Source organism: Acanthopagrus latus, chromosome 2, assembly GCF_904848185.1.
Source record: "Acanthopagrus latus isolate v.2019 chromosome 2, fAcaLat1.1, whole genome shotgun sequence".
Taxonomy (NCBI): domain Eukaryota; kingdom Metazoa; phylum Chordata; class Actinopteri; order Spariformes; family Sparidae; genus Acanthopagrus; species Acanthopagrus latus.
The window spans coordinates 30,713,221-30,732,455 of NC_051040.1; the positions used below are offsets into that span (position 1 = coordinate 30,713,221).

The following is a 19,235-nucleotide window of genomic DNA, read 5'->3' on the forward strand; positions in this document are numbered from 1 at the left end:
GCAGTCTGGAGCAGATACACAGGACTTCTATTTCTTTTTTTTCTTCCATTTTTGCATTCTGTCTGCAGAAAGAATAATCCATCTAGCCAGCTTCAGTTTTATCTGACGCACCTGTACTCAGATGACAGACACGGAATAGAATGTCACTAACTGTGACGGAAATTCCTTCACAAGCCTATGCCAGCTTGAATCTATGCTCAGTTGTGATATAGCTTGGAACACTCCTGTTACTGTTACACAGCATGTTACCTCCACCCGCGGGCAGTGTATGGAGGATAATTAGACAGAGTGCAGTTATCCTTTTGAGGGCTGGAAATAAAAACACTTGCACAGATCTTTGCTCCAATGCGGTCCCAAATTCATGTCTAAAGCCAAAAGGGTCTGTTGCTCAGGCTGTTTGCTCAACATTACCAAGTCTTTAGGCACACTCTGCTGTAAAACCTGACAGATTTTTCTGTCGTGTTTGTGTATATATGAGATCACATGTCTGACTATGCCTCACAATCAAACTAATAAAATAATGCCTGAATAGCGTGCACCATGTTGGACACGTTCAATCCAGACCAATCTTCCAAAGAGTGCACACAGTTCAATCAATCAAACCACACGATAATTATTATTCACTGACATTGACAGGCAGAAGTGAATTAATTATTTTTCTTACAACTAAGTTAGCTTTTGTGTGCAGGGAGAAATGAACAGTGGTTACATCTTTGTTGCTGTTTTTTTTTGGTATTTGCAAGTTTGGTCTGGCGGAATTTTGTTGCTGATTGAATGGGGTATACTCCCATGGTTACATCCTCCGCGTCACATAATCAAGCCATGTCTCCTTCAGTTGTGGCCCCACCCTCTCCAGCACTCACATGACTCTTGTTTTAGTGAAGTTCCTCAGAATGTGAACGTAAGTATTGCAGTTGGTGATGACCATTATCCTTTGTGTGAAGCTTCCTGCTGGCATGTGTAACAGAGGGTGCATGTATCTTTTCTCTATCTCAAACACTGGAGTAAAGAGCTTTTGGTGATGAATTATGTGAAAGAAAATTATTAAAATAATTAAATGGATAAATAATCAACAAGTTGGGCACATTTGATAAATGCTTTTAATGAGCAATAATTTACATCTTTCAAAATGAAATGACACTTACTGAGAAATTAACTGTTTAAACATTGAATGTCTGCATTACTATACATCATATTTAAAGACACACAGGCTTTAGAATCAGGCTTACTCACAGTTGTGCATAGTGTTAATACATTATGACATACTGCTATTTGGCATTAAATTGCTATTACATGAATTATCCCTTGTGTATGTGTGTTTATGCATGTGTACTCCTTAAATTGCCAATTTTTAAGTGTAATTTCACACCAGATATATCTTTTGAGCATTAAACATTGTAGGCTTAAAACTTAGTGTTTTTTCTGTTTTCTGTAATGCAGTCTGAACTGGAAATCTGAATGTGATCGATAACTATTTTAGCTGGAATGACAGATTTTCAATGGAGTATCTCCATGGGTGTATGGACGACTGTTTTCAGATATTATCAGGTTAAAAAGCTAACTGCCCAAACACATTAGTGAGATGAAGAACAAATGAAAGGATGCTGGAGGACTGCCTGATTCCATCTGTCAACATGGTGGAGGAAATATGACAGTCTGAGGGGCTTTAGTGCTGGAAAACTGGGAGTTTTCTACAGGGTTAAAGGGATCATGAATCAGGTAGGCTATTAGTCCACACCCTGCTATACCCTATGGGTGGTGCTTGAGCCTTCAGCAGTTGGAGCCAACTTCCTCCTACAACACGATAGCGTGGCTCCAAACCGTGCAAGAACTCTCTAGGGAAGAAGCAGTCAGCAGGCATTTTGTTTATAATAGAGTGGCCAGCTTTCTTACCATTGAGCTGTTTAGAGATGCTTGACTGTATGGTATGTACAATACACGCTCATTGAGCCGATCCAACGAGTTGCCTCAGGAAGCATGGAGTAAAAATTTCCTCATTTTACCTCAACAAAACAATAGCTAGAATGTAAAAGGTCTATAGGCTGTGTGTGTGTTTTGAGGTGGATAAGGTCCATTTATAACTTGCTGATTTCTGTGCAACCACATCCCTACACTTTTGTAGCCAGTCTGAAAGCATGTCACTGCTGGAATCCATGGTTGTAACTGTTTAAAGCCAATCTGACTACTCTTGCTGCTTTCCATAACAGAACTATCTTTTACAACCAGTACTGAAGTCTGACTCTAGTAAGAATTCAACACTCAGTGATAAAGTTTTGAGAGGAATATGACTTTATCTGACTGGCTTGTTTAAACATCCAGACACATTTTTTCAATAATCCTTTTTGACTTTCATGAAATAATTTGTTGTGTATTTCAGGGATCACCAGTCACAGGTACTTGACTTGCTTTTGTTTTAGGTCTGAGAAATAGTAAGTGTTGAAAGTATTTTCAGTATTTCACAATAAAACAAACACATTAAAAGTCTGACTTGCCCATGCAGCTGAGGGAAGTTCACAGTACCTTAACAATAGCTTTTTTGGTTCTTGCCATGCATATAGCTCCTAACCAAACCAGAGTTTTGCTGGATGCATTACACAGTTTGTGGGCCAACAAAATACCTCGAGCACATGTTTATATTAGACATGCAGCATTGATTGTACAAAGGTTATGAACTTATTTAAATAATTTGTCCCCGATTACTGAGTCATTCTACTGAGTTGATCTGAATACTCAATCACTCAAGTGCCCATGATTGTGAATGATAATATTCATCTTGTTTCTGACTCACTGCTTTAATGCACTGCTCTCTCCCATTTGATCAATCCAATGACTGGAGAAGTTGGAGACCTTTGGGGTTCGTCTCCCCACCCTTAAACCAACCCTGGCCCCAGTTGGTGGGCCTTCTCCGCCTTCCTGTGTCTGCTGAATCCTAAAAGCCTCTCTCAGGTTCTGAACTCGGACCTCCTTGCTCTGAATGTCCTCTACTACGCGACTAGGGAACCAGCCCCTTTCGCCATCATGGAGTCTTTCGCCCATCATCCAGCCTGAAATATAGAAGCAACAGTAAGACCAGAGGTGAAAAGAAGATGAAAGGAGAAAAAAATACAAAGCAACATACAAACTAAATATGTCAGCTGGAAAAGAGTTTTGTTTTTTCCAAAGGGGATATAGAAGCAGATTCACCATCATCTGTTCTCTCTAGTAGGTTCAAAACATCGGCCATCTCAATTGAGAGTTCATCTGGCTCCTGAGATGAGTATGAGATGATACATTGCACCTGTGGAGAGTCTGAAATAAATCACAGGTAGTTTAAATTAATATCTCCACATCTGCATATTGAGGGAAGGACTCAATGTTGGTTTCATATTCTCACCTGGTTGGTGGGCAGTAGTTGACATAAAACGTGTGCGGCGGTTAGGAGTGAGAGCACACATCCATCGCAATTTATCACTCCTGTCCAAAGGGATGCCATCGATTAGTAATCAGTTAAAGATAAACTAATATATATATATATATATATATATATATATATATATATATATATATATATATATATATATATATATATATACATATATACATATATATATATATATATGTCCTGTGATTTCACCTTTTTACATGTACCTATATACAGTACACAAAACCTTGAAATCATAATGAAATGGTCTGATCTCATTTCAATATTGTTTCTATTACATTAGTGTCAGAGTTACATCAGTGTAAGATTTACATTAGTGTAAGAGTAACATTAGTTGTAGTTAGTTGTAGTCATTAGCAACAAGAGTTGCATTAGAGTAAAACTTACATCTGTCTTCCACTTTGTCAGTTATTAAACCAAAAAGCCAATCAAAAGTTCGTGGTCAGCATTTTGAGTCACCAACCAAAAGAGAGAAAAAAAATAGCCACTGTCACATCTCCAAAAAAAGTAAAGAGTAAATTTCATGTTAAAGTGTGGACTCTGCAGCCAAGCAAAAGTGGATCACCCAACTCCTGCTAATTTTTGCATTACTCATCCTCCACAGATAAGCAATCCTCACAGATGTGTACTCGCAGGTCATATACATACAAACATAATACATGTAGTGTCAATACTGTGGTTAGGCAGTTTGCTTTACAAACAAACCCATCCAGAGTTTCCATTTTATACTCTCTCTTCATTTTTATCTCATTAAGCCTTACCCATATCTCATAACAAAAGCACAGTGGAATCCTAATCCTAATTCAGATACAGATACTTACATACTGGAGGTCTTGAGCATGTAGCTGACTGGCCGCTCCTCTTGGTTCTCCAGCAGTTTAAGATTAAAGACACTGGCCAGTAGCTGGCCCTGGTCTTCAAGATCTTCAGTCCTCAACATGGCCCGTGTGCAAGAGTCAAAGACTTGGAACTTGTCCCCACTGATAACAAGATGACTGAATTAATATTGGTTTCAGGTTTCAGTGAAACAAAAGACTGATTTGTGATGTAAACCTAAACTCAACTGCCACGTTTTTCTGTCCAAAATCTTTTATATCGATGAAGGTAGGCAAGATCACTAGAACAAACTACATCCTCCACAGTGATCAAAATCTTAAACAGAAATATATTAAACAACAATAGTCTGACAAAAGGAATTATGTCAGGACCTTTAAATTAAACAACATAGGATATAATGAGGTTTACCTAATAAAATGGCAACTGAGTGTAAAGAGACAGACAACAAAAAAATCATGTGTTAAAATTCAACGATTTCACAGTGAGAATTCCTTACTAAATGCTTACCTAGAACTGCGCTTAGTGACCAGCAGTAGATTGTTAAAAAGGAACAAGTAGATGGGTTGATAGAGCTTACGACTTCGCATGGTCCTAGTGCTCTTAGGTCCAGCCATTAGCTGCACTTCACCCTTCTTTAGCAACCAGCGTGAGTGGGAAATGATGGGCACAGACTACAGGGGTTAACAGAGAGTATAAAGTAAGGTTTACAGCAATTTTTCCAAATTCGCAACACAAACTGTATTTTATTCCTGGCAGGCCAGTTGACTTAAGTGGAAAACAGTTCAATCACAGAGAATGAAAAACCTTAAGCTACATGCACACAGATAAGTTTGAGATTTGAAATGTATGACTTTTGCCTCATATATATATATATATATATATATATATATATATATATATATTTATATATATATATATATATAGATCCCCCGACCATGGAACGGTGGCGCAGCGCCACTATACTCATTTTCAATTGCCCCGGGTGAGGGTGACAAGCGAGCGCCCCCCCCCCCCCTTGATAGCACCTGTCTCTGTCCACCCTGTCCGATGACTGTGACTGTCTGTGATTTTATCTGTCTTGACTGGATTGTTGTAATTGTTGTAATTAGGGCCCTTTTGTTTTTGTAGTGACTACTTTTTTGGTCCAAATGATCGCATTTTTTTACTGCCTGGACATACCCCAAATCTCACCAAACATAGAATATAGGTCACACCTGCCGAAAAATTGTATAATCTATTGTCATTGTGAATTTCCACTAATCAAGGAAAGGGCGTTTTGCCTCATAACTCCCATGTACTTTATTGCACAAAAACCTTATATCCACGCATTCCCTGAATTTTGTTGAGTCATATAGGCCAAGCCCATTAATACCTACCTTTTATTTTCACAAATACGCAAAATATCGCAAACCTACTTTTTTGAACTCCTCCCAGGTGATCTCATCGATTTGCACACTTTGCACAAAGCATCTGTGGACCCTCCCGACAAAAACTAATTAAAATAATTTAGATGTTTCAAACAATACTAAACTTATCAAATAACAACTTTCTGCAGATTTCGTTCCAAACAGAAAGTGTTGCATATCTCCACACTGGTGTGTCCGAATAACATGAAACTCAGGTTCCCACTTCCCCATGAGCCACTAAGGCTCTGTGAAACATTTTGGCCAGTGACCACTAGGTGTCACTCTTTAAATTTAAGTATTTTGCCAATGCCCTCCTGACGATAGCTGATGAAAGGTGTAACCAGGGAACTCTATAGCTAATATTAAAAATCCAAGCCTTACCTCCTACATGCATATACATGAATGACATTCGGTATGTGTCACATCGCGGTGAGGTTGTCTTGTCTTGGGATCTGTCTTGTGAACTTCCTGTTTTATTTTGAAATTAACTCTCCTTTCGTTTCAGGTCACTTGCCCTTCCTTCTGTGTCCCTGGTCTGACGTCATCCCTGATTCCTGATTGTTTCCACCTGTGTTCCCCTCCCTCATGTGTATATAGTCTCTGTCTTCCCCTGTCTTCGTTGCCTAAGTATTTCGTCTTCCATGTCGCATACTAAAGCCTTGAACCACAGCCTTGAACCTCGTCGTGTTAAGTATTTTCTTGTTTTATTCATCTGTATTTTGCCTCTCTAGGAGAGTGATTTTTCTTTGTAAATTTTCTGGTTAGAAGTTTTGAGTTTGAAGTTTGAATTTTCATAGCCTTTTGTTTGTCCTCTTTGTGAGTGATTTTTTGTTGATTAATTTTGATAACTTAGAGCAGTGCATTTCATAGCCTGTCTTTTCCTCTTCGGAGAGTTTTATTTTGTAATCGTTAATTTCTTAGAAATTCTAGAATAGAGTAGATTCCTCCTTCGGGAGCGCCTTTTGTTATTTCATGTTCCTTGTTGTTTGTCTTGTTTGTCTCATGAAGATTTTCATAGTCATTTTGTTTTCATTCATCCTGGAGAATAACAAAATCAGATTAATAAAATTTGATTGTACTTCCGCCCAATCTGCATCTGAGTCCTATTTTCTGTCCAAGTCTGTCAGTATACTTAGGCCAGCTATGGACTCAGCAGAAGCGGGGCGACTCTCAGAACTGTTGCGGATCCAGGAAGCTCGTCTAACTCGCCAGGAAGAGTTCCAGACCGCCATGGCTGTTAACATGGGGCAACTCTCGTCTCAGATCCAGGAAATGCTGGGACAGCTCTCTCGCCAAAACCCCGTCACTCCGACTCCGCCTCCTCCAGCCATCCCGGAAGTACAAGCGGCAACTGGAGGAGCTCCATGCAAACTAGCTGCTCCCACTAAGTACGCCGGTGAGCCTGGACGTTGTCAATCTTTTCTAATAGACTGCTCAATACATTATGAATTTACGCCACAAGCCTTTTTGACCGACCGAGCTAAGGTGGCGTTCATGATGTCACATCTTGACGGGAGAGCTAAAGCTTGGGCTTCGGCCGAATGGAGTCGAAATTCAACTGTATGCGAGACCATTGAGAGCTTCCAGACGGCGCTGAAAAAGACTTTTGACCCCGTGAGTTCTAGCAGAGAGAAGGCGCAAGAATTAAGTACCCTGAAGCAAGGTAAAGACTCGGCTTGTGATTACGCCATTCATTTTCGCACTTTGGCTGCGGAAAGTGGGTGGAACGATGCTGCTCTGTATGATACCTTTCTAAAGGGGTTATCGACTGAAATTCAAGATCTGCTTGTTCCCTTGGATTTACCCACCGATCTGGACGGACTCATCGCTCTCGCCATTCGCACGGACAACCGACGCACTCAACTAAGAAGGCACCGTGAAGGTAGACGAGGCGACAGGGAACCCCGAACGGCGTCTAAGGATTCAAAATGGCCGACGCCGCACCGCGCGTCTCCAGAGAAGTCTTCTCCCCACACCGAAGAGGAACCCATGCAATTGGGAAGAGCTCGCATATCCTCGGAGGAAAGGCAGAGAAGAAGACAAGAGGGTAGATGTTTTTATTGCGGAGAAATGGGTCACCTCGTCAACTCTTGTCCAGTCAAACGGATCCAGGGGGTGAGTTCCAATCAAGTTGCTAAGTCTGCTGTTCGTGCTCTCACTCCAGCTACCATTAATTCGCACATAGACATGAATGTTATGATTGACTCAGGAGCGGATGAAAGTTTAATGGACTATAACCTAGCCAAGAAGCTAAACATTGACTACCAGCCTCTAGCCAGACCTATTCGTGCACGATCCCTGAACGGAACTGATATTTTTGTCATCACGCACATAAGCAATCCGGTTAAATTGTCCATAGGTCATCATCATGAGAATATCCAATTCCATTTATTCACTTCCACCTCTCACTCTCTAATTCTGGGGCAGCCTTGGCTTTTCCTTCATAATCCTCACATAGACTGGAAGAGTGGCCAGATCAGAGAGTGGGGGAAGGATTGCACCGAACACTGCACTTCAGACCCAGTTGCAGAAATTAATTTATTCTCCACCAATCCCGTTCCAGAAGCAGAATATCCGGACCTGACCGCCGTTCCAAGCTGTTATCACCATCTAAAAGAAGTTTTTAACAAAGCTAAAGCGTTGTCTCTGCCTCCTCATCGCCCATATGACTGCACCATCGAACTGATTCCAGGATCCACCATACCGAAGGGGCGACTTTACTCCATATCCGGACCCGAGAGGAAGGCAATGAACGAATACATCACTGCATCTCTGAAAGCCGGACTCATTCGACCCTCATCTTCACCAGCAGGAGCCGGCTTCTTTTTCGTGGGAAAGAAGGATGGCTCGCTCCGCCCCTGTATTGACTATAGTTCATTGAACGATATCACTGTCAAGAATCGATACCCGCTCCCTCTGATGACTTCTGTCTTCGACCAGTTGCAACAAGCCAAAATATTCACCAAATTAGATCTTCGTAACGCCTATCACCTGATCAGAATCCGGGAGGGAGACGAGTGGAAGACAGGTTTCAACACACCGAGTGGACATTACGAATATTGTGTTATGCCTTTCGGGCTGACTAATGCACCCGCTGTTTTTCAAGCCATGATAAATGACGTACTCAGAGACTTTCTTGACCAGTTTGTCTATGTCTATCTGGATGACATTCTGATATACTCACCCGATCTTGCTTCCCATCAGATCCATGTAACACAAGTCCTCGAAAGATTGCTTCAACACGATTTGTACGTTAAAGCAGAAAAGAGTGTTTTTCATGCCGAGACTGTCTCGTTCCTGGGCTTCATTGTAGCCCCTGGAAGAGTTCAGATGGATCCGGCTAAAGTTAGCGCTGTAGCCGAATGGCCTACCCCAGACAGCCGCAAAAAGGTGCAGCAATTCCTTGGTTTTGCTAACTTTTACAGGCGGTTTGTCAGAGGTTTTAGCGCAACAGCTGCTCCTCTCCATGCTCTTACCTCCACCCAGGTCCCATTTGCTTGGAATCCGGCGGCTGAAAAGGCATTCCAGGAGCTAAAACATCGCTTCACCACAGCCCCTATCCTCACCCTGCCGGACCCCCAGAGACAATTCGTGGTGGAGGTGGACGCCTCTAACGACGGAGTTGGAGCAGTCCTGTCCCAAAGATCTGAGAGGGACGGTAAGATGCACCCCTGCGCGTTCCTGTCCCGACGACTATCTGCAGCAGAGCGGAACTACGACGTGGGTAATCGGGAACTGCTGGCTGTGAAACTAGCGTTGGAGGAATGGCGACATTGGCTAGAGGGGGCTGAGATACCTTTCATTGTCTGGACTGATCATAAAAATCTGGAATTTATTAAGAAGGCCAAAAGATTGAATTCTCGCCAGGCCAGGTGGGCGCTGTTCTTTAACCGCTTCTCTTTTACCCTGTCTTACAGGCCGGGATCCAAAAACGTGAAACCCGATGTGCTTTCCAGACTCTTTGATCCCGAGCCAAGGGCCAAGCAGACCGAACCCATCCTGCCACTGAACTGTGTGGTAGGAGCGGTGAGCTGGCCTATAGAAAACGAGGTAAAGCAGGCTAATGGTGGAGCCCCATCGCCTCGTGGCTGTCCAGACAATCGCCTATTTGTTCCCGCAGAGCTACGGTCACAGGTGATTCATTGGGCTCACACCTCGCTGCTTTCATGCCATCCGGGGGTTAAACGAACCATGTACGTCATCTCCCGGAGATTCTGGTGGCCAGCAATGGAGTCGGAGGTCCGGGAGTACATAGAGGCGTGTTCGGTCTGTGCTCGCAACAAATCGTCGTCCAAGGCCCGATCAGGACTCTTACAGCCTCTACCCATCCCATCCAGACCCTGGTCGGATATCTCCCTGGACTTCGTCACTGGGCTCCCGGTCTCTCAAGGAAACACCACTGTTCTCACAGTGGTGGATCGATTCTCTAAGATGGTACGTTTCATTGCACTCCCGAAACTACCATCAGCCAAAGAAACAGCAGAAGTCATGATGACACAAGTTTTTCGAGTCCACGGATTCCCTAAAGACATTGTATCAGACCGGGGGCCCCAATTCATATCCAAATTCTGGAAGGAGTTCTGCAAGCTGATTGGGGCCACAGCAAGCCTGACATCAGGTTACCATCCAGAGGCTAACGGCCAGACCGAACGACTGAATCAACAGTTGGAAACCGGCCTCCGATGCGTGGTCCACCAGAACCCCTCGACATGGAGCAAACACCTGGTCTGGGTTGAGTATGCCCATAATTCACTACCAACTTCTGCTACTGGTCTCTCTCCATTTCATTGTGCTTTCGGTTATGCACCACCTCTCTTTCCAGACAATGAAAAGGAAGTCTCGGTTCCCTCAGCATATGCCATGATCCAACGATGTCGCCGCATCTGGGCAGCTGCCAGACAGGTTCTCATTCGGCAGGGAGATCGTGTAAAGAAGTATGCAGATCGGAGAAGACGCCCAGCTCCTGAATACCAGCCCGGGCAAAGGGTTTGGTTATCGGCCAAGGACCTCAACCTCAATGTGCCCTCTAAGAAACTGGCACCTCGTTTCGTAGGGCCATTCCCAGTCACCAGGAAGGTTGGACCTGCAGCAGTTCGTCTACGTTTGCCTCGCTCCCTGCGTGTACATCCCACATTCCACGTCAGCCAGGTCAAGCCGGTAAAGGAAAGCAGGTTGGTGCCTACCACCACGCCCCCACCACCACCCGAGGTCATCGAAGGAGGTCCAGTTTATAAGGTCAAGCGTCTACTAGCAGTCCGGAACCGGGGCCGAGGCAGACAGTACCTGGTTGACTGGGAAGGATATGGCCCGGAGGAACGGCAATGGGTGCCATCTCGACATATCGTAGACCCACAGTTGATAACGGACTTCCATAAGGACAATCTCGATCAGCCTGGGCCGTCAGGAGTCGGCCCTAGAGGGGGGGGTACTGTCACATCGCGGTGAGGTTGTCTTGTCTTGGGATCTGTCTTGTGAACTTCCTGTTTTATTTTGAAATTAACTCTCCTTTCGTTTCAGGTCACTTGCCCTTCCTTCTGTGTCCCTGGTCTGACGTCATCCCTGATTCCTGATTGTTTCCACCTGTGTTCCCCTCCCTCATGTGTATATAGTCTCTGTCTTCCCCTGTCTTCGTTGCCTAAGTATTTCGTCTTCCATGTCGCATACTAAAGCCTTGAACCACAGCCTTGAACCTCGTCGTGTTAAGTATTTTCTTGTTTTATTCATCTGTATTTTGCCTCTCTAGGAGAGTGATTTTTCTTTGTAAATTTTCTGGTTAGAAGTTTTGAGTTTGAAGTTTGAATTTTCATAGCCTTTTGTTTGTCCTCTTTGTGAGTGATTTTTTGTTGATTAATTTTGATAACTTAGAGCAGTGCATTTCATAGCCTGTCTTTTCCTCTTCGGAGAGTTTTATTTTGTAATCGTTAATTTCTTAGAAATTCTAGAATAGAGTAGATTCCTCCTTCGGGAGCGCCTTTTGTTATTTCATGTTCCTTGTTGTTTGTCTTGTTTGTCTCATGAAGATTTTCATAGTCATTTTGTTTTCATTCATCCTGGAGAATAACAAAATCAGATTAATAAAATTTGATTGTACTTCCGCCCAATCTGCATCTGAGTCCTATTTTCTGTCCAAGTCTGTCAGTATGCGCATGTATCACGACCAGATGCACAAAAAACATTGGGGTACCAAGTGTCACTCCAACAGGAAATTGGCCATTTTCATTCAAACTTCCTAAGTCACCTCCATTTTGATCCATTTCCATTCCTCGTACTTTAACAGACTCCTCTTACAGATCACTCAGTATCGTCCGCAGACCTTCAACATGAAAAGATATCATAAGCTTTTGCCTACGTCAAACATGGTAGGTGTCATGGCGCGGTCCATTTTCATGCTTCGCCATAAAGCATCAAGTCCCTATGACTTCAACATTCAATTTCCCATGTACACCAAATTCATCACACATGTATACGATGTCACCCTGAATACCCCCATGCGTCAATACTGTGTCACATCCATGGCGCCATCTACTGGACACAGGAATTCAGTCAAGCATCCTATTTACATGACATTTATGTTTTTTCCTCCATATCATACGCTACAAGATGACATGCAACTAAAAGGTGAGCACACCCTCTGACAGCGCCACCGCCGATCAATAATGAAAACAAACCTTACCACAAATTTGTTTGAGGGACTTTTCACCTGTAGTCCATTTTGTTTTTACTTCAGTGTACATTATTTAATACCGGCAGGAGCAGGCCACCAAATGATAAAGGACCAACTTCCTCATTCCAGCCCTGAACACATAGGCCAATATGCAGTCATAGTCACAGTGCCACATGTTGGACATAGGAAATGACTTTTAACCCCTTCCTGCACTGTCCCAAACATGGAAGATGTGTACACAATACACACAACAACAATGGTTGTGATACCTGTATTGTAATTAAATGTTTAGCATTAGACTCACATTCCCCTAGCTTGCTACTGTGAGAAATTACATAGTCTTCCTGTTAGTGGAAAGGACAGGAGGAGGAAGGGAGAATGTCACATTGTATGAGCCACAGGTGGGGGCAAATCCCCCACATGGAAAGATATACAAGTTTAGATAAGATGACATTTGCTGTCCCATCTGTTATATGAAAGAATCACTGTCCTGGGAAGACAGGATACACCCAAACATCAAAGAGTCATTATTATGTAAAGAAAATGTTTTATGACTGTTGTAAATGAAGGTAACCTCCTCTCTGTTTCTGTACTTAAGGGGTAACAATTTAGAGTTTGGTAGAGAACACTTTTGCCTTCTCCATGCTGCGTGTAATAAACAACATCTGATTCATACACTTAAGTCTGAAATTCTTTGGAGACTTAGCAACTCTCTACCACACAAAGGAGAATTTCCACAACAATATAACACTCCAGGTTGTCTATGTCCGGCAAAATCAGTTAATTTCTGTTTATCACTTGATGATGTGTTCACTTAAGAGTGCATTTAGGACCTCAACATGATTTTAGTTTCAAACATTTAAAAATGAACTAGCCCTATCAACAGGGTGTGACCACCACTCACACCACCACACTGTTAAGCTTAATTAGGTTATATTACAAGATCACCAACACCATGTTCTAGTTGATAGGCTAACAAAATATAGGTTTGTCCATCAGCATCTTGGCATGGAACCAATGCACGACTACACACTATGTGCAATAAACCACTATCCAACTAGGATTCAGACAAACAGTAAACTGCTTATTTATATGCTTCGACACACGCTTTGATATGGACTGAGTCAAACCCAGAAAATACAAACAGTGTGCCTAGTTCCAGAGGGAGGAGAGGGAAGCTCAGGGCTCTGATGTGATCGCTATAGCCTGGACTGCTCACATATGCCACCTGATGGTTGCTGGTGTGCACTTGCAGCTAATGCAAAATCAGTTGGACAAAATCATTTTGGCTGGTTGACTCCACAGGAAGCAGATGTGTAAATATGTATAACATCAAGTTACTGTTACTACTCTGTTTACACCCAGCTTGAAGACAGTGTGGAGATAGCTATTAATTAGCTGTGGCAGAGTGTGGTACACCCAGATTAATTTGTGATAACCAGTGGTGCAGGTATACAGCATATAACTACATATTTCTCAGGTGGCATAGTGTATACCCACTATTAAATCCCCACTGGTGCACATCTTTGTTACCTTGTTTGAGGGAACTATAGGTAACTGCATACTTGTGGACATAGCCATCACTAATGGTAATGTAACTCCTCAGGGATTTAAGTTGTTATTCTTTAAAATCTCATTAGTTAGGTTGTAATGACTATAGCTGTTTTGTTGAAATCGTCTAAATTGTAATTTCATGGATTGTTGTTCTTCAGATGAACTAACTAATATGTGCTAACAACAGTTGCAACTTTTTGCCATAGCAACGGTAAACATCATGTAACATTATGGGCTGATGTAATGTGAATAATGTACCTTGCAAAATAAGGCTACATTGTAAACACATAGATTCCTTGTATTCAGCAAAGTATGCCCAAATTTAGGAGTTATAGAAAAGAATACCTTTTGATATATTAAAATGAATAATTCTTTGGGATCATTGGAGATACTGTGATTTTGATACAATGATTGTGCAATGTCGCCATACATTATCATCAATTCTTCTATCTTTTATTTCTGCCAGTATTATAGTAATTAACTCATTTGCAGTGCATAAGTATGCCCCCAATGTTATCCATCAAATACTGAATATTTGTAAGCTGCTGACACAGTTGCTGACACTCAGTGCAGCTGTTTAAATTGTTATTGTTATAGCCTAGTTATTGATCTTGGTCTAGCCTGCCCTGTGCAGTCGCTTGTCCACCAATAACAGCGCTCCGTTATAAAAGGACACAAAGATATATGTACGAACAAAACAATACAACTTATTTTAATACAGAAAATGCATTTTTTTCTGCTTCAATGTTCAATTTGTATTCAGTATGTATGTAATTATTTATACTTCAAACCGAGGGTTCCCACACTTTCTCAAAAGTATATTCAAACACTTTTCAAGCACTTTGGTAGCTCCCCTGTTTGTATGGTCTTCATATGGGCAGTAGAAGGCCAAATCCATGAATAACACTAGCTACAAGATCAGAGGAAAAAGCTGCTGAATTTAAAATGTTTCGTCCAAATGGTGATGCTACACATGCAGTGTGCCCATCTCCAGGTCATGGTGTGGAAGGCTGCAGATGAGGGGGGCCGCCTGCAGAGGCCAGAGACATTGTTAAATTTGGCTGGGAGGTTGCTGATAGATGGGCTGTCATTCCCACTGTTTAAACTAGAGCTGCACAATCTATAATTTGAGCATCGTCATTGCGATGTACACATGCGCAATAGTCACGTGGCAGGGCCTGCTATGTAGGAGGCAAATGAACTTATCTAATTTCAAGGGTACCTGACACACACTGTGCATGCAGACTCTGCATGCAGACTCTACAATGCTCTACTTACACAAATTGTTCAACATGCAACAAGTTGAATTTCATCCACTAAAACCTACAGATGACATTTTAACCATAAATGTTCAGAGGAAACACCCTTTCTGGGGTCCAGAAAATTTCTAGTGAACTATAATTGGTACATACCAACATGGTATTTGGGCTAGTTTCATTTAAACAGTAAAGAGTTGTATCCCATAGTGGATTTTACCATTAAAGCTGCAGACTAGAGTTTTGAGAGAAAAGTGAACTTAGCCAGAATATTTGAATGAGTACACATCCCAGGTTCCTCCTTCCTCTCTGCTGCGCTCCAGCCCTGCCTTCAAAGCCCTCCCCACAGAAGAGCCTGCTGTGCATGAGCAGGCTTGTAACCATGGTAACAAGAGGATGCTAGACTGTACTATTTCAGATCAGTACTAGTAAATTACAATGACGAGTGCCTCATGCAGATCACTGTATATATCAAATACTATTCCTCACATCAAATCGCAACATTTTTTCTCTGAAGCATGAGTAACGTCATTTCTCTTAACCAATTCAACCACTTCAGAGTGTCCTGTACACAAATTAACATTATTATAACTGCACGGTCATTTGAAAGACACTTTTGCTAACCAGTAGCCATGAACAAAAAGGTAAATACTGGAGTTAGCATACAAGCTAACAAGCTAGATTAAGCAACAAGCATAGCTTGACTGCAACATCTTATGGCCACATGCGCTATTGCGAGTATTACTGTAACCACCGCTACCATAGCCTTGTGGTTAAAACATATACCAAGCAGGGGCCCTTACTTGTCCAGCAGAAAAGCTGCTAACTCTGCGTCACTCAAGTCCTTACAAATCCTGCAGCTCCCTCCACCTCTGAAATGACGCTCTGATCCTTGTTTTCACTGTGGCTCAGTCCAATTCATTGTTTTTACACTGCTTTTCTTTGTCAGTCTTCTTAGTTCTTCTGTTTACAGTTTGGGCATGAAAGTATCTGAGCAGGTAAGAGCAGGCACTGCACCTGTGCGGGGAAGGAGCACTGCCGAGTGTGTGCAAGAGGCAGGGGGGCAGCATATGCATGAGAGTGATTGACATTTATCAGACACTCTCCTTGGCTCTGATTAGTCGTATTAGGACTTGCCAATTGTCTGGTATGTACTGAAACTGCTGAAAAAACAATGTTCATCATCAGAGAACACACTATTACCAAAAAATGAAGAAAATATTTAGAATCACAGAAACTATGAATAAATGCATGGTTATATTCATGAAATAGTAATTCACTATACGCAAATCATTTTCTGTTTTATTTTGTTATAACTTGTCTATCTGCCTTTTACTTGTGCAACTGACTCAAACTTCAGCACCAAATGCAGAACAGACCTGCAACAATGAATGAAGAAAAGACCCGGCTAATATTACCTATTCCTGAACAAACATGTGGTCTTACTCTTCATGTATAAGACCACATTCACTTATTTTCTGTTTTACAGATGTTACTGTAACTAACTGATCAGAGTGAAATATAACGATATATAATATAAGATATTTATGAATAGTAACAAATAGTGAACTTTTCTTTGAGAGCAGGGTATGTCATCAGTCTAGTTGTACATCCAGGGACGAATGACATGGGGAGATGGCACCAGCATCAGTTCTCCCTCAGTTTTAGCAAAGTCAGAGAAACCTCTGGTATGGAGGTCTGTGAGGGTAGTTGCGTAGCTGGTGTCGCAGGGTGGCATATCTAGGGTTGCCAGCATTGGAAAATATGTGACGCACTTGTTGGTCACTTATCAGGAAAATGGGGTCAACCTGGCTTTGAATGCTTGCACTTGTGAACACATTCTTCCCCTGTAACTTCAAATTGAGGTCCTATTATATCTGTCCTAAAAAACAAGTCACACACCCAATCTGGGTCCTGCAATTCTGCAAACTCATCAGCTTATCCAACAGTCACCAGAAATGTCTCTGTCTCCCTTTTCAATTCCCACACCCAGCAAAACACCTTCCCAAGGCTCAGTCAGAGAGCATTTGAGTGGGACAGCACATCAGTGTGTTCTGTCACACTTTGCTCCAGTAACTGGATGAATTTGTAATGGTTTTAGCCCACAAGCCTGGATAAAGTTTACAGGTTTCACCACCGTCTTGTCGACATGATCAAGTTGCAATACAGGGATTCCTGGTGAATGATGCCGTATAGGTACATCAAATCTAAGTTAGGGCTGTCCTCTTTCACCAACTCCTGTATCCAGCGCAGTGAAAAAAGTTGTCAAGTCAGCTCCCTTTTCTGTTCAATTCAGCGGACAAATCTTCGTCAATTCTTCCCACAAAATGACTGTGCAAAGAGACAGACCAGTGAGTGAAGAAAAGTCAATTTGGAGGTTATTTGGAGATTGTTTGATTATTCTTTTTGAGGCCCTGCCAGGACATACCGAGATGGTGTGCAGGGCAGAACGAGTTCCTAGGCTGTATTTTGCACGTGTGTGCCTTAATCCATAACATTATAATAGCAATGTGAGATTTTGCTGACCCTCTACCCCCATTTTTTTCTAGCCACATCAGTGAAGCTTTCTATCATGAAATATACCTCAAAAGTGTGCTACCTAGAAATATTATGGACACAATGCCCCAATTTCTGTCATATGCCATCATGAAAGCATAAAATGTGAGATGAAAAGATTTTGTTTACCTTGGTTTTAAACTCCAGGGTTTTCTCAATGCAGATAAGCTCCTCTGTGCGACTCATCTTTCGCACCCCCTCGTTGCACTCTTTCACAATCTAAGGAAGACAGCAGTCCATTACCTCAGAACATCATATAATGAAGACCATACAGAGCAATTATTACTGATCTGTATCTACCAAGGAATATATAGTTTACAGTCTCTTTGATTCTCAATGATAGAAAACAAAACAATAAACAATGAAGCAAATATGATGTTTTAAAGACGTCACTTCACTTTTGCTACTATTTTTTTCTATTAATTTCTCTGAGTTGAATGTTGTGCAGAGTGTCCAAGTCTTCATACAAGAGAAAGGTCATCCCTGTTTGTTATAAACTCTCTTGTACAGTCTAATCTGCGTGAGAACTTAAGTTAATTTATTCCTTCCCAAAAAATAGAAAAATATGTATTTTAATTAGGCCACCAAACTCACATCAAATCTGTATCTAAAACGGGAAAGGGGCTGTTGTTTGACAGTGATTTGCAAAACAAAGTTACAAAATGCTTATATATAAGATTAAGAGTAAAAAAAATTGTATTGTATTGATGCAAATAAGAACAAGCAATTAAAATACAAAAATGACCCCCCCTTGCTAAAGCCTTTAATGAAAAATTTGTTTTGAGAAGTGATATGTAAGGTGCTGTTAAAGGCCTCAGAACCTTACGGAGAGGACCAGGGCTGAAGGCCCTTGACTGCAAATGCCCAGGCACCGATTGGTCTAATCATCATCATTTCAATACCAACTTTCTACTGCCTTACTGCCTGTGTTAGCCCAACCTGGGTATAGCCCCCTGACTGATACTCACCTGTTCCAGTTGCTGGTGTGCTTTTATAGCATTTGCTTCCCTCTCTGAGTTTTCCTCTGCTTTTTTCAGGATATTCTGTCAGATTAAGAAATTAAGTCAAGAGAAAATAACAACAAGCCTCCGCATTAACATAAAATCCCCATTTATTACTGCAGTTTATTCTAAGAATGTCAAACACTGTTTTATCTTGTAATTTTACTGCACAGTATTGCTTTTGTGTCTATTTAGTTTTAGTTGGTGCACTCACTTGTACTAGCAGCTTGAGTCTTGTGATTCTCTGGAAAGGAAGGATTAGGAATGAAGTGAAGGACAAGCCCCTGACACGTGGATTGTTCTCCAGTATAGCCATGGCCTCTCGAAATGCCGGATTTCCCTCCCTGCACAGTCATATTAAGACAAAACATTACTTATTTCATTATTTGTTCTCTCTCTCTCTCTCTCTCTCTCTCTCTCTCTATATATATATATATATATATATATATATATATATATATATATATATATATATATATATATATATATATATATATATATATATATATATGCTTTATTGGCATGACAACAATAAGTAAC

At 41.6% G+C, this 19,235-nt stretch overlaps 1 protein-coding gene across 2 annotated transcripts in view; it reads right to left on the reverse strand.

Annotated features, from left to right (window-relative positions):
• Positions 1 to 1,082: 1,082 nt before the first annotated feature.
• Positions 1,083 to 19,235, reverse strand: part of ngef (neuronal guanine nucleotide exchange factor) — a 99,730-nt gene continuing 81,577 nt past the window's right edge. For both annotated transcript variants that reach the window (XM_037119927.1, XM_037119936.1), the window contains 8 exons: positions 18,910 to 19,039; positions 18,663 to 18,737; positions 17,824 to 17,913; positions 4,766 to 4,929; positions 4,243 to 4,401; positions 3,374 to 3,453; positions 3,184 to 3,288; positions 1,083 to 3,044 (listed from right to left, as the gene is read on the reverse strand). In XM_037119927.1, coding sequence (XP_036975822.1) covers positions 2,785 to 3,044; positions 3,184 to 3,288; positions 3,374 to 3,453; positions 4,243 to 4,401; positions 4,766 to 4,929; positions 17,824 to 17,913; positions 18,663 to 18,737; positions 18,910 to 19,039 — 1,063 coding nt within the window. In that variant the 3' untranslated portion in view covers positions 1,083 to 2,784. The remainder of the gene's footprint in view (positions 3,045 to 3,183; positions 3,289 to 3,373; positions 3,454 to 4,242; positions 4,402 to 4,765; positions 4,930 to 17,823; positions 17,914 to 18,662; positions 18,738 to 18,909; positions 19,040 to 19,235) is intronic.